This window comes from Myotis yumanensis, unplaced genomic scaffold (assembly GCF_028538775.1).
Source record: "Myotis yumanensis isolate MYYU_CA2020_CCGP unplaced genomic scaffold, mMyoYum1.0.hap1 SCAF_13, whole genome shotgun sequence".
In the NCBI taxonomy this organism is placed as follows: domain Eukaryota; kingdom Metazoa; phylum Chordata; class Mammalia; order Chiroptera; family Vespertilionidae; genus Myotis; species Myotis yumanensis.
The window spans coordinates 43,756,668-43,770,809 of NW_027223764.1; the positions used below are offsets into that span (position 1 = coordinate 43,756,668).

General features: G+C 37.5%; 1 protein-coding gene and 1 long non-coding RNA gene across 4 annotated transcripts in view; one reads left to right on the forward strand and one right to left on the reverse strand.

Moving 5' to 3' along the window:
- The window catches only part of LOC139022015 (uncharacterized), a 39,948-nt gene that overhangs the window by 22,657 nt on the left and 3,149 nt on the right, over positions 1–14,142 (forward strand). The window lies entirely within an intron of this gene.
- The window catches only part of P4HA1 (prolyl 4-hydroxylase subunit alpha 1), an 81,795-nt gene continuing 78,005 nt past the window's right edge, over positions 10,353–14,142 (reverse strand). For all 3 annotated transcript variants that reach the window (XM_070432956.1, XM_070432955.1, XM_070432957.1), the window contains 2 exons: positions 13,456–13,552; positions 10,353–11,442 (listed from right to left, as the gene is read on the reverse strand). In XM_070432956.1, the coding sequence (XP_070289057.1) occupies positions 11,372–11,442; positions 13,456–13,552 (168 nt within the window). In that variant the 3' untranslated portion in view covers positions 10,353–11,371. The remainder of the gene's footprint in view (positions 11,443–13,455; positions 13,553–14,142) is intronic.

The window sequence follows — 14,142 nt, forward strand, 5'->3', positions numbered from 1 at the left end:
ATGCTATTGGCTAGGAATGCTATTGGCTAGGAATGCTATTGGCTAGGAATGCTGAGACACTTGCCTGGGTATATTTTACTTGTGGGGAGCCCCTCCAGCCATGTCCTGGGCTTGAGCCAATATTGTGCCTGGAATAGCCCTTATGGCTCCTGTTATGACTGCGGGGCACAACTCGGCAAAAACCATCAGGAATCCTTAGAGAACAAAATTTATTATTCACAGACCCTGGAGGCTACAGGGCCTGGCTAGAAAGGGCAGGATCACAGACCTGGCTTTATTAGGGATTGAGGGTAGGGTACCTAGAGTTTTGAGGGTTTATTCTGTATTGGCAAATTTCAAGTATAAGAACAAATTTAAAAAGAACATAAATTAGTGCACGGGAAGGGAAAGGCAGGGACACTTGAGTGGTCAGTTTTCTAGCTTATCCACTGTTTCTAAAAGGGGAGCTTCGCAAGTCGGGAAGCCTGGTCCTTGTCTGCTTTGCTTGTTGCTGTCACACAGTTGGGTGAGTTTATTCAAGACGGACGGCCTTGACACGGATGCCTCGGCAATCTAAAGCTTAATGTCGGGTACTTACACTGTAGAGAGTGTTCTTAACACATAATTTCTTAGCATTATTTTCACTTGGTTTTATTTAGGAATTCTGTTGTCTTTGTTAGATCTTCTTTGCTTATTTTCAATTAGTCATTTTCTTCTAAATTCTTTTTCTTTATTTACTTTAAAAGTTGTCCTCGCCCTAGCTGGTTTAGCTCAGTGGATAGAGCGTCGACCTGCAGACTGAAGGGTCCCAGGGTCCCAGGTTCGATTCTGGTCAGGGGCACAAGCCTGGGTTGTGGGCTCAATCCCCAGTAGGGGGCGTGCAGGAGGCAGCCAATCAATGATTCTCATCATTGATGTTTCTATCTCTCCCTCTCCCTCTCTGAAATCAATAAAAATTTATATATATATATATATATATATATATATATATAAAGTTGTCCTCCATTATATCTTTATTTACCCATTCAGCTTGGCTATTGTGAATAATACTGCTATGAACATGGCTGTACAAATATCTCTTCGAGTCTCTTTTGATTCTTTTGGGTTATACCAGCCGTGGGCAAACGACGGCCCGCGGGCCGGATCCGGCCCCTTTGAAATGAATAAAACTAAAAAAAAAAAAAAGACCGTACCCTTTTATGTAATGATGTTTACTTTGAATTTATATTAGTTCACACAAACACTCCATCCATGCTTTTGTTCCGGCCCTCCGGTCCAGTTTAAGAACCCATTGTGGCCCTCGAGTCAAAAAGTTTGCCCACCCCTAGGTTATACCCACAAGAGCAATTATTGGATTGTAGGTTAATTTTGTGCTTAATTTTTTTCAAGCAATTTTATTACAATAAAATATACATAACAAAATTTATAATTTTTAACCTTTAAGTATACAATTTAATGTCTTAGTGGTATTAAGTATATTACATTGTTGTGTAACAGCTACCACCATTCATCTCTAGAAATTCTTTACCTTCTCCAATTTAAACTCTGTATTTAAGCAATAGCTCTCCATTTGCCCCCTCCCCTCAGCCCGTAGCAATCACCATTCTACTTTCTTTCTATGAATTTGATTTTTCTAGGTACCTCATATAAGTGAAAGCACACATTTGTCCTTTTGTCTTTGGCTTATTTCACTCAGCATGTTTCCAAGTTTCATCCATGTTGTAGCTTGTGTCAGAATATCTTTCCTTTTTAAGCTATTGATTAATATTCCATTGTATGTATATGCCACATGTTACTTATCCATCCATCTGTTGATGGACACATGGGTTGCCTTGTGAATAATGCTATTAAAATTAGTGTACAAGTGGGTCTCTTCATCCCCTGCTTTCATTACTTTTGGATATGTATCCAGAAATGAAATTGCTAGATCATATGGTAACTGTTTCCTTTTTTGATGAATCACCATACCATTTGCCACAGTGGCTGTACCATTTTACATTGCTATGCACATGGATTCCAATTTCTTGATAGTCTCACCACACTCATTTCTATTTTTTTTGTGATAATAGCTATCTTAAAGGGTATGAGGTAGCAGCACATTGTGGTTTTGAGTTGCATTTCTCAAATGATTAGTAATGAACATCTTTTCATGTGTTTATTGGTGTATCTTCTTGAATTGTCTATTCAAATCCTTGATCCATTTCAAAAATCAGGTATTTTGTGTTATTGTTGAGTTATGAGGGTTTATTTCTGGGCTCTCTATTCTTTTTAATTATTTATTTATTTAAAATAATTCTTTATTGTTGAAAGTATTATGTGTTCCCTTTTTCCCCCATTGACCTCCTCTAAGACCCGAGGCCTTCAGCACTTTATTGTCTGTGTCCATGGTTCTGCATATATGCATACAAGGTCTTTGGTTAATTATCTCCCACCCACCCTCCCCCGCCTTCCCTCAGATTCCACACTCTGTTCTATGCTTCCGTGTCTCTGGGTCCACTCTGTTCATCAGATTATTTTGTTACTTAGATTCCACATATGAGTGAGATCATGTGATACTTGTCTTTCTCTAACTTACTAGTATTTCACTTAGCATCATACTCTCCAGATTCTCCATGCTGTCTCAAAGGGTAAGAGATTCTTCTTTTTTACTGCTGCATAGTATTCCATGGTATAAATGTACCACAGCTTTTTTATCTGCTCATCTACTGATGAGCACTTGGGCTGTTTCCAGATCTTAGCTATTGTAAATTGTGCTGCTATGCAGTAGGGGTGCATATATTCTTTTTGATTGGTGTTTTGAGTTTCTTAGGATATATTCCTACAAGTGGGATCACTGGGTCAAATGGCAGATCCATATTTAATTTTTGAGGAACCTCTATACTATTTTCTATAATGGTTGCACCAGTCTGCATTCCACCAGCAGTGTATGAGGGTCCCTTTTCTCCAAATCTTCACCAGCACTTGTCATTTGTTTATTTGTTGATGGTAGCCATTCTGACAGGTGTGAGGTGGTAACTCATTGTTGTTTTGATTTGCATCTCTTGGATGATTAGTGACTTTGGGCATTTTTTCATATGTCTATTGGCCATTTGTATGTCCTCTTTCAAGAAGTGTCTATTTAGGTCCTTTGCCCATTTAATTAGGTTGTCTTTTTTTCTTTATATTTTTAAAATTCTTTGTTGTTTAAAGTATTACATATAGTATTACATATGTCTCCTTTTTCCCCTATTGACTTCTTCCCGGCCACCCCTACCCGCCCCAACACCCCAGCACATGCCCTCACCCCCCTAGTGTCTGTGTCCATTGGTTATGCTTATATGCATGCATACAAATCCTTTGTCTTCCTTTTAAGTTGTATGAGTTCCTTATATATTTTGGATGTTAACCCTTTATCAGATGTAACATTGTCAATTACGTTATTCCAGAAAGTGGGCTCTCTTTTCTTTTTGTTGATGGTTTCTTTTGCTGTGCAGAAGCTTTTTATTTTGATGTAGTGCCATTTGTTTATTTTCTTAGTTTCCTTTGCCTTAGGAGATGTATCAGTAAACATATTGCTACGAAAGATTCTGAGATTTTGCTGCCTATGGTTTCTTAACCTACATGTAAGTCTTCTATCCATTTTGAGTTTATTCTTGTGTATGGTGTAAGTTGGTGGTCTAGTTTCTTTTTTTTCTTCTTTTGCATTTATCTGCCCAATTTTCCCAACACTAGTTATTGAAGAGATTCTTTTGACTCCCTTGTATGCTCTTGCCTCCTTTGTCAAATATTAATTGAGCATAATGGCTTGGGTCGATTTCTGGGTTCTCTGTTCTGTTCCATTGATCTATATGCCTATTCTTGTCTGGGCTCTCTATTCTATTCCCATTGTCTATATGTCTGTCTTTATTCCAGTACAAGGCTTTTTATTTTATTTTATTGGCATTAAGTTTTGGATTCAGGAAGTGTGAGACCTCTGTTGCTACCTTTTCAAGATTGTTCTGGCTGTTTAGGATCCGTTGAGATTCCATATTAATTTTAGGATGGATTTTTCTATTTTTGTAAAAAAGTCATTGGGATTTTGATAGGGATATATTTCCCTCTTTCACTTACAATTGGTGCATGTCTTTAGATCTAAAGTGAGTCTCTCTTAGCCTTAGCCAGTTTTGCTCAGTGGATAGAGCATCAGACTGCAAACTGAAGGGTCCCAGTTTCAATTTCAATCAAAGGCACATGCCCAGGTTGTGGGCTCCATCACCCAGGGCAGCTGATCAATGATTCTCATCATTGATGTTTCTATCCCTCTCCCTTCCTCTCTGAAATCAATTTAAAAATAAGTAAATAAAAGTCTCTCTTAGGCTCAGGTAATGTTTTTTATCCATTATGTCAATTTATGCCTTTTGATTAGGGAGTTTAATCTGTTTACATTTAAAGTAATTACTGATAGGGATGGACTTACTTTTGCCATTTTGTTTTCTTACAGCTTTTTTGTCCCTAATTTCCTCCATTACTGCCGTCGTTTGTGTTCAGTTGATTTTTTGTAACAACCTGTTTTGATTCCTTTTCCTATCCTTTTGTATATATTCAGTAGATAATTTTCTTGGTGGTTACTATGGGGATTACACATAGCTTCCTAAAAGTATAACAGTCTAATTTGAATTGATACCAACTTCAATTGCACACAAAACTCTACTCATTTACAGCTCCAACCCTTGTTAGTGAAGTCAGAAATTACATCTTTATACATTGTGTACCCATTAACATAGATTTATAATTTTTATGCAGCTTTTAAATCATATAGAAGTGAAGTTGCAAAACAAAATTACAATGTTGATTTTTCTATTGCCCATATATTTACTTTTATTATAGCTCTTTATATTTTGTTATGGCTTTAAGTCAATGTCTAGTGTCTTTTCAACTTGCATTTCTTATAGGGCAGGTTTAGTGGGAATTAACTCCCTCAGCTTTGTTTACCTGGGAATGTCTTAAATTCCCCCTCATTTTTGTAGGGCACATGGACTATAGAATTCTCTATTGACATGTTTTTTTCTTTCAGCATTTTAAATGTGTTATCTTACTGCCTTCTGGCGTTGTAGGATTCTGCCAAGAAATTCACTGATAATTTTATTCAGAATTCCTTTTATATGATGTTAGTTTCCTCTTGCTGCTTTCAAGGTTCTGTTTGGATTTCAAAAGTTTGATTATAATGTGTCTCAGTGTTGTTATCTTTAAATTTATGCTACTTGGAATTAAGTTTCTGGGATATGTAGATCCACAACTTCAACTTTGGAAAGTTATTGACCATTATTATTTTTAATGACCTCTCAGCAACTATCTTCCCCAGAGGTTCATATAATTCATATACTGGGGTGCTTGACAGTGTCCTATATGACCCTCATTCTTTCTTTTTGTTCTTCAGAGTTGCTGTTTTAAATCCCTGTCTTCAAGTTTGCTGATTTATTCTTCTGCCTATTCAAGCCTGCTATTGAACCCCTCCAGCAAATTTTTCAATTCAGTTATTGTATTTTTCAGCTCCAGAATTTTTGTTTGGTTCTTTATCCTTTTGTTGATAATTCTCATTTTGTTCATATAACATTTTCCTCACTCTTTAGTTCTTTGTCCATATTTCTCTGTAGCTCTTTGAGCATATTTAAACAGGTGTTTTAAAGCTTTTGTTTAGTGTCCCATTTCTTCAGAAGTGGTTCGTTCCACATCATTTTTTCTCCATTTGAATGGGCCATGTTTTCCTGTTCCTTTGCATACTTGGTCATTTTGCTTTTTGGTTGAAAATTAAGTATTTGAAAAGACACCTACCTCTCTCAGTCTTTGCAGACTGGCACCATGCTAAGGAAGACCTTCAGTAATTAGGGCATTTTCTCATCCTTAGAATCAGCTTGGGGTGGTAGCTTAAGGTCTCTTCTTGACATGTATCTTGCCCTACCCTGGATTTGTCCTTTTTTTTTTTTTATCTCCCCAAACATGTGGCCACTTTTTAATGTCTTACTTTCCCTCTAAGTCTGCCCCCAGTCTTTTTTTAAGGCCTCCTTTTGCATTCCACTCCCTCTAATCCCTTGCCTCCACCACCTGCAAGTCTGCAGTCCCCGTGAAGCTTTAACTAGTGCCGGATGCTTCTAGCTCCACCCTTTCCCCTATCTGAGCCCTGAGTTAGGTTAAACCAGGGGTTGGGAACCTTTTTTCTGCCAAGGGCCATTTGGATATTTACATCATTTGCAGGCCACACAGAATTATCAACTTAGAAGTTATCTTGCTATATTTGGTCAAACATTAACTCACCCCTAATGCCTTGGCAGGGTCATACCAAATGATTTTAGGGCCTTATACGGCCCACAGGCCGGACATTCCCCACCCCTGGAAACAGACCAGCTTCCAAACAGACTAACAGGGTCTGCTCGGCTCACTCTGGTTTAAAAGAGGGAACTGGGTATGGGGGAGCTACTTCCTCCCAGCAATGCTGCACCAGATTTGGGGTAGGGTACGGATAAGTAAAAGCACCATGAGAATTCCTACCGTTTTGAATGTGGATTTTACTTGAATGGGTCTTCACTTGGTTTCTGTAAACCTCTGGCTGTTTTCCGGGTCTCTATAAAGTTACTTTACCCCAGTTCTAGTTGTTAGTTTCATGTTCCCGTGGGGGAACGCTGTCTGGAGCTTCTATCAGTGTCTTCCTCTAGCACTGATATTCTGGTTGGTATAAGACATTTAAAAAATAGTCATATTAAGTGGTCTTTGAACTAGAGGAAATGTTGATCCAAACCTATCACCTTAAGGACAGAATGCTAAAATGTAAACATGTTGATTCCTTGAAACATTTGCGAAGCTAAATAATTATTCTGAATTATCTTTCTCATTTTGCTAGAACATATAGAGTCTGTCTTTCCTACCCCAAGATCCAAACCATGCATATGAAACTCTTAGTGCTCTTAAAAAATGTAGAATCAAAACAATTTGTACTGTTTCAGAGCAGTGCTATTTAAAGCTGGTTCCCACTGGTATTTTAAAATTTATACTACAATGTAAATAACACACAGTTTTCATCATGAAAAGCTTGCTACGTAAAAAGCCAACCACCGGCCAGTGTGGCTCAGTGGTTGAGCAATGACCCATGCATGAGGAGGTCACCGATTCTGTTCCCAGTCAGGGCACATGGGTTTCAGGCTTCATCCCCAGTGGGGGGCGTGCAGGAGGCACCCAATTGATACTGATTCTCTACCATTGATGTTTCTATCTCACCCTCTCCCTTTCTCTCTTCCTAAAAAAAAAAAAAAAATCAATAAAAAACCCACTTTAACACATTGTATGCGGGAAACGTATAAATACGTTTCCCGCATACAATGTGTTAAAAACCCAGCTGAACGAAACCATGTACTCTTTGATGTAGCTTATTTCTATTTTGACATAACCTCCTTATATCCTTGTGGACCAATAACAAGCCCCATGCCAATTCCTCTGCAAACCACATCAAGGGCACTCTTCCAGAGCACTTGTAATTATTACTGTACTTGAACCTCCCATAGTCTATAAGTAAAAGTGGAATATGGGAAAGATAATACCGATTATTTTTACTCAAAACCACTTTTTTTCTATCTCAGATAAAAATTTTAGAGGTGTTTCATGTCACAGAACCCTAACTTTTTGCTTCTTAAATGTAAAGTAAAAATAGAACATGAACTAAATTCAACTATTATGTTATTTCATCTACTAAGAACTAACTACAGTGCTTCATTATACAGGTATCAAAGAATAAGGTATCGGTCATTAGATGTTAACCATTATGTAGTTATTTACATAATATGGTTTAACACCTGATATACCCAAACCCATATAGAAACCTACATTACAGTGGAGTTTAATTACATGTATGGCTTTCAAGTCAATATTACAATAATAACCCTGGCTCTCTGTGGACTTAAAAATAAGAGAAAGCCTCTTCTAGAAAAGCTTGACTCAATACATGATTCATCAACATAAAAAGCCCTGAAATGCAAAAGTGCACATCATGCTACATGCTGTATGTAAAGTGTTCTATTCTGAGTCTTTTAAGGTGCTAAGCCCAAGACATATTTGTGTTAGAAATAAGCCTGTTAGGACATTGGAACAATCAAATAACAAAATCTAAGGATTTACTTATTTCACATGTTGTAGGGCCTATTTTATCTGTGATTATCTTGCTTTGTAAAGCAATTTCAACAGAAACGTGCTGTGGTGGGGATTCAGCAGGTCTCCAACAGCGGACTGAGGACCTCCACTCCCTGTGGTCATCCTTTTATTTAAAATCTGCTTTTACATTTGATAGGGCTTCCTTACTATTAATGTGGGTTTTTTAGTAACTTGCTCTTCCTGCATCAAAATACGGTTATATATTTAAGTGAAGGCTACATTTACACTAAAAGTAAACTCTACAGTCCATAAATAAAGGTTAATAAAGCAGGCAGCCAAGAACTTTACTAGTACATTACAGTTCATTTTGCAAAACTCATCAATATTCAAGGACATTAGAATAGGAATGTGAAATTTGACCATTTGGTCCTCTAGTGTTAATTCATTCCTTTTTCTCTAAGCAATCTAACGTCGTTCTTCTAAAACACCAACTCTTACCACAGTGAAGTTAGTGCTAGCCATACAGACTGAGGTGTCATTTTCATCCTGCCTCCTCCTAGCGATCTCTGGTTTGTAATTCTGTTTGTTCTGCCTCAAGTGACTTATAGTTATTTAATCATGATTGGGTGTTTCTTGTTGTGTTGTTTTGGTATGATACTGTGAATTTCTTAATGCGAGATCCAGTAATTCAATTGTTTAGCCCATGGGGCCCTGCATGTAAGTTGTTCATTCTTTAGTAGACAGACTTAAGTGGACACCTTATATACACACAACCAGTCAACACATGGCTCTGTAAGGATATTTAGGTTCTTCTCAGCAGCAATAAGATCATACACATATACACACACTAGTTTACATATTATTTATGTCTTTTCACTTTCATTAACTCTTCTCAATCCTCTTATACTATAATTACCATTTGATTATATTTTCGACAAAGTAGACGGTTGATTACTTCTTTCATCATTGCATTTACTGTTTCGCTTTCCTGAGAATGCTAGTCATTAAATTAAAAAAAATCCTACCAAGTTATCACATGGTTACCACACTCACTCACCTGCTGTTCAGCGTTCTGGTGGTTATTTCCATTCGCTGCATGCTGGTGATGGCTGCGATGACTCCATGCTTCAGTGATGAAGGACAGGCACTTCAGGTTGATGAGGAAACCAGTTTCCACATTTCCCATGACAGCCCTCAGTAATTTGAAAGTTCACCATTAAACAACAACAAAAAGGATTGCAAAGATCACTGGATCCAAAGCTTTATACTGGCATTTTGTTCTTTTCATTTGGAGAGAAAAATAGTAATTATGAAACTTGAGAGGTTCTGTAAGATCTAACACTGAGAAGAGTTTATCAATCCCCACAGGGGGTTGAATATAACAAGGAAATCTAAGAGTAGGGAATGTTATTTCTTTCTGACACCACTTGCTAAAACACATGGCAATAAAGGTTGGTTTCCATCCTTTGAACCCTATTTTATTACTCTATATATTTTTATTGATTTCAGACAGGAAGGGAGAGGGAGAGATAGAAGCATCAATCGGCTGGCTCCTGCATGCCCCCTACTGGGGAGCAAGCCCGCAACCCGGGCATGTGCCCTGACCCGGAATGAACAGTGACCTCCTAGGAGGTCTATGCTCAACCACACAAGCTGGGCTATTTCTAAATTTTTGAAGTAATGTTGCTTCCTTCTAAAAAAATTTTTTTAAACATTTATGGCCACAAAATTTGAGTAGATTGAAGTACTGAACTTAATTCTCAGTATTTTTTATAAAGTAGTCGTGGTGGAACAAAAGGGTAGCTGGGAAAAGGATCATTGACTTTTTTTTTTTAATTGGTAAAAGTAATACCTTCTTTGCCAGAGAATCAAATTTTTTCTTAAATATTTAAATATTGCATAAAGGAAAAAAAAGCCCTTGTATGAACTAGAATTCACCATAAGAAATGTAAAAAGTTAGTCTAAGGGGTCATTAACATACTTCAATAGGTCCACAGCTTTATACTACCACACCATGTATTTTAGTGAGAGAAAGTCTCAAGTACCATTACTGTAATAACCCCATAACCATAGAGCTCCCTTTAAAGGAAACATATTTAGGTTGATTAAATAGCTGAGTTCAGAAAGCCTAGATTTTTCTTCCATAAAAATGAGATACCAGAGTGAATGGAAACCAAGAGGATAAACCCAAGTCCTGTGTATTAAAGAATTAAATAGAAGTAACCTGTTGTCACTATAGTATGCATTCACATATAAAAATACGACACAGAAAACAGAAACATTTTTAAAAAAAGATTTAAGATCATAAATATGTCATCATTGTCACAACACATTTCAGAATTGAAGAAACAAACATTTTGGCTTTTTAGGAAAAAAGATCTTTTTTAAAAAAAAATCAATTTCTCATCATTGAAAGGACTTGTACATTTTTAAATTTCCAGTCTCCTAAGGCACAATATTTAATCAGAAAGCCAGTATCACCACCCTGCTGTAGTAAGAATAAGAGGCAAGGTATTAGCATTAAAAAAAACAGCAAATTTTATGGACAAAATCATCAGTCATTTAGGAAAAGGACAAAGAAACAGACCAAGTGATGATCAGTTTAGTTAAGAAGCCCCAGTGTTGTTATATAGGACTTTCTGTTAATTTTTAAATCAAAGTATTTTACCTCACACAGACTTAATTCTCCTCAAAGGAGCTATGAGAGGAAAAGGGGATTGGTAAAATATAGTATACGTTCTTTAAAAAGGACTTGGGAGGAAAAAATCTACTTAGAAAGTGAAGGGAGGGGCACACATTGTATGGAACCGAGATCAGAGGCCTAGTTTATTCCTAGTCTTCGGCAGATTCGGAAAATAAGACAGACTAGGACGTAAACACAGTACCAGGTACACACTACAGGCATCTCTTCCTTAATCGCACGGCCCATTCTACCCGACCACCCACCAACTGCGATGCAGTGCTATGCTAGCATCAGATGCGTAAGGTGTATTTTTTATCTAACCAGAATGTTCTTTAACAAATGTAAAAATTCCTCATTTTTAACTGCCTTGCTTTGTCCTCTGTGATACCAACTGAACTTTACGGTTTTATACTGTACAATGTGGTGATTTAGTGTTACTTTTAAAAGAAAAAACCCACAAAGTTAGTGATTGTCCACAGATGAAACACGGGATGAGGTTCATAACGAATCAGTCATGGAGTGTATGTTAGTCACTTGTAAACTCTTGACAGTTAAGACGGGGACTGTGTGTCAGACACATCCGAGTGCAGCAGGAGAGGAAAAGACGTCTGTGGGTCATTCCAACTCCGACAAGGTGCACGGTCTGCGGAATTCTTGTCCACGTTCATGGAGCCATTTATTGGACACTGTGAGAGAACAAAATGTGTTCATTTCTCCACTAACTAGTATTTAATTTATCGATAAGAGCAAGTTCTAGAATAAAATTTTTACATGGTCTAAAAGCTCAAGACCAAAACTAGATAAAGGCAGATGCTACTTAGTCTTTTAAATATGTCACCAAATGTTAGAAACACAGATGATTTTATTTTTTTAACCCTCACATGAGGATTTTTAATTTTTATTTTGGAGAGAGAAGAAGGGGGAGAGAGAAACATCAATTGGTTGCCTCCTGTAAGCACCCAGGCTGGGGATCTAACCCACTACCTTTTGGTGCACAGGACGATGCTCCAACTAATTAAGCCACAGAAGATCTTAGAAATGAGAGTCTACATATGTGTGTATCCTATTTCTAATGTCCAATATAATGCTTGAAATGAAACACAAATGAAATTAAAATGTAGGTAAAAATGGAACAGAACACTGTTTTTACCTGTTTGCAAAATACAAACCTCTAATACAAAGACATTTTTAAATGAACATAGGCTTCACTCTAAAGGAGCAGCTCTATGATCGGTCCCTGGGTTCCAAGATACTGTTTTCTAATGTAACCCCAAATTAATTAATTTCCTATTCCTTCTCCTATATCACAGAATCTAATCAATGGCATTCACATGTACAAAATATCTGAACTAGGACCCATAATTCTTTACTCGTTTACCTTTCTCAGCTCCTGTACCCAATCTTTTATTCATCACACCTGCTGATTTTCTATGCTCTCCAATCCTTTTGCTGCTGCCTAAGTCCAGGCTTTTATTGTCATCCACTTAGACCCATGGTCGGCAAACTGCAGCTCGCTAGCCACATGCGGCTCTTTGGCCCCTTGAGTACCCTAATTAAGTTAATAACAATGTACCTACCTATATAGTTTAAGTTTAAAAAATTTGGCTCTCAAAAGAAATTTCAATCGTTGTACGGTTGATATTTGGCTCTGTTGACTAATGAGTTTGCCGACCACTGACTTGGACAATGGAAAAATCTTTCTAAACTGATCTCCTTCACTAGCCTCTCTTCATTCACGTCCAGTGGTTCCCAAACATAATCATCAGGGAAGATTTTTAAAATCCTGATGATCAGGTGTCACTCCCTAATCTTCCTACGTCTCATATGGTAGGCACTAGACACACTGGGCACTTGAAATTTGACTAGTGACACACTAAAATATTAAAATGGGGGTTAAAATATATATTAAAATAACTTCACTTGTTTTTTTTTTTTTTTAATGTGGCAAATCCTGCGCTTCATGACCTTGACAATGAGTGCCTCTCTCACCCATAACAATCCTGGTTCCTAACATGCCTGGAAAAGTATTTTCTATCCCCAAGACCAAATTTAAAAATGAGGCTTTGAAAAAAAAAAAAATGAGGCTTTGAAGAAGCCTCCCCAAGTGTAAGGAGTCGCCATCTTCCATTTACATCTTTGTACTAGTCTGTACGACACGATAAGTGATCCATTAGCATGTCTCAGAGACAACTGTGATCCCTTAAGGGGAAGAAACTGTCTTATTCAACTTTGAGTCAATTAACGATTCTTAGAGTAACAAGTAGAAATAATCTGTCATCAAAATTCTGATCTATTAAAAGTAAATTTATATGAAGATTAGTACCTTGCCCTGGCCAGGTGGCTCCACTGGTGGGAGCATTGTCCCTTACAGGAAAAGGTCACAGGTTTGATTCCTGATCAGGGCACATACCTAGGTTTCGGGTTCAATCCCCAGTCAGGGCGAGTACAGGAGGCAACTGATTGATGTTTCTCTCTCTCCCACCCTCTCTTTTTATAAATCAATAGAAAATATATCCTCGGATGAGGATTTAAAAAAATGATCGGTAACTTGCTTGGTTGAATCCATTCAATGTTAAAGTCATAGCAGGCAAATCTGTTGAAAGTTTTGTTTTCAATTTCTTTAAGATGTAGATTATAATAATTTCCAAATATGGAACAATAATCACAAATTCTGTTCAGAGAATATAGAAAATATTTACCCCATTTGTTTCCAACTAGCACTGGACACGCTGCATGCCGTGTGCTATAATCTCCTTCTCCACTGGCAAATAGGTTATACCAGAAAACAGCAGTTCCCTGTGGAGAATACATAATTACCCCCAAATAAAATTCCAGGTTATAACTCTTTGCAATAATTACATTTCCCCTGCTCCCCTGAAAGTACTCCTCTATGGCAGCCATATCTTCCTCGAATATAATTCTGAAAATATGATCGTCATTTATAAAATTCTGGTGGTCACATGAAAACACTACTGCCCAGCTGCTTGACAAACAACGGTATTTGCCAAAACAAAACTAACATTAGCAGGATGGAGGGGGAAACTCATCTGGAACCTATTTTAGAAATGACAATTTTTAAACACTAATTCTTGGTGGTTCATTACTCTAGGCCAGTGGTTCTCAACCTTGGCTGCACATTAGAATCACCTGGGAATCTTTAAAATCCTGATTTCTGGGCCTCATCCTCCAGAAATTCTGTTTCTTTGTTACTAATGTTGTGGCCCCACCCCATAACAAACAGAATTTTTGGAGGATGTGGCCCAGAAATCAGGATTTTAAAAAGATTCCCAGGTGATTCTAATGTGCAGCCAAGGTTGAGAACCACTGCTCTAGGCAGTCATGGTAAATGGTGCCATAGAAGAATCCATAGTCTTACCTAGACATAA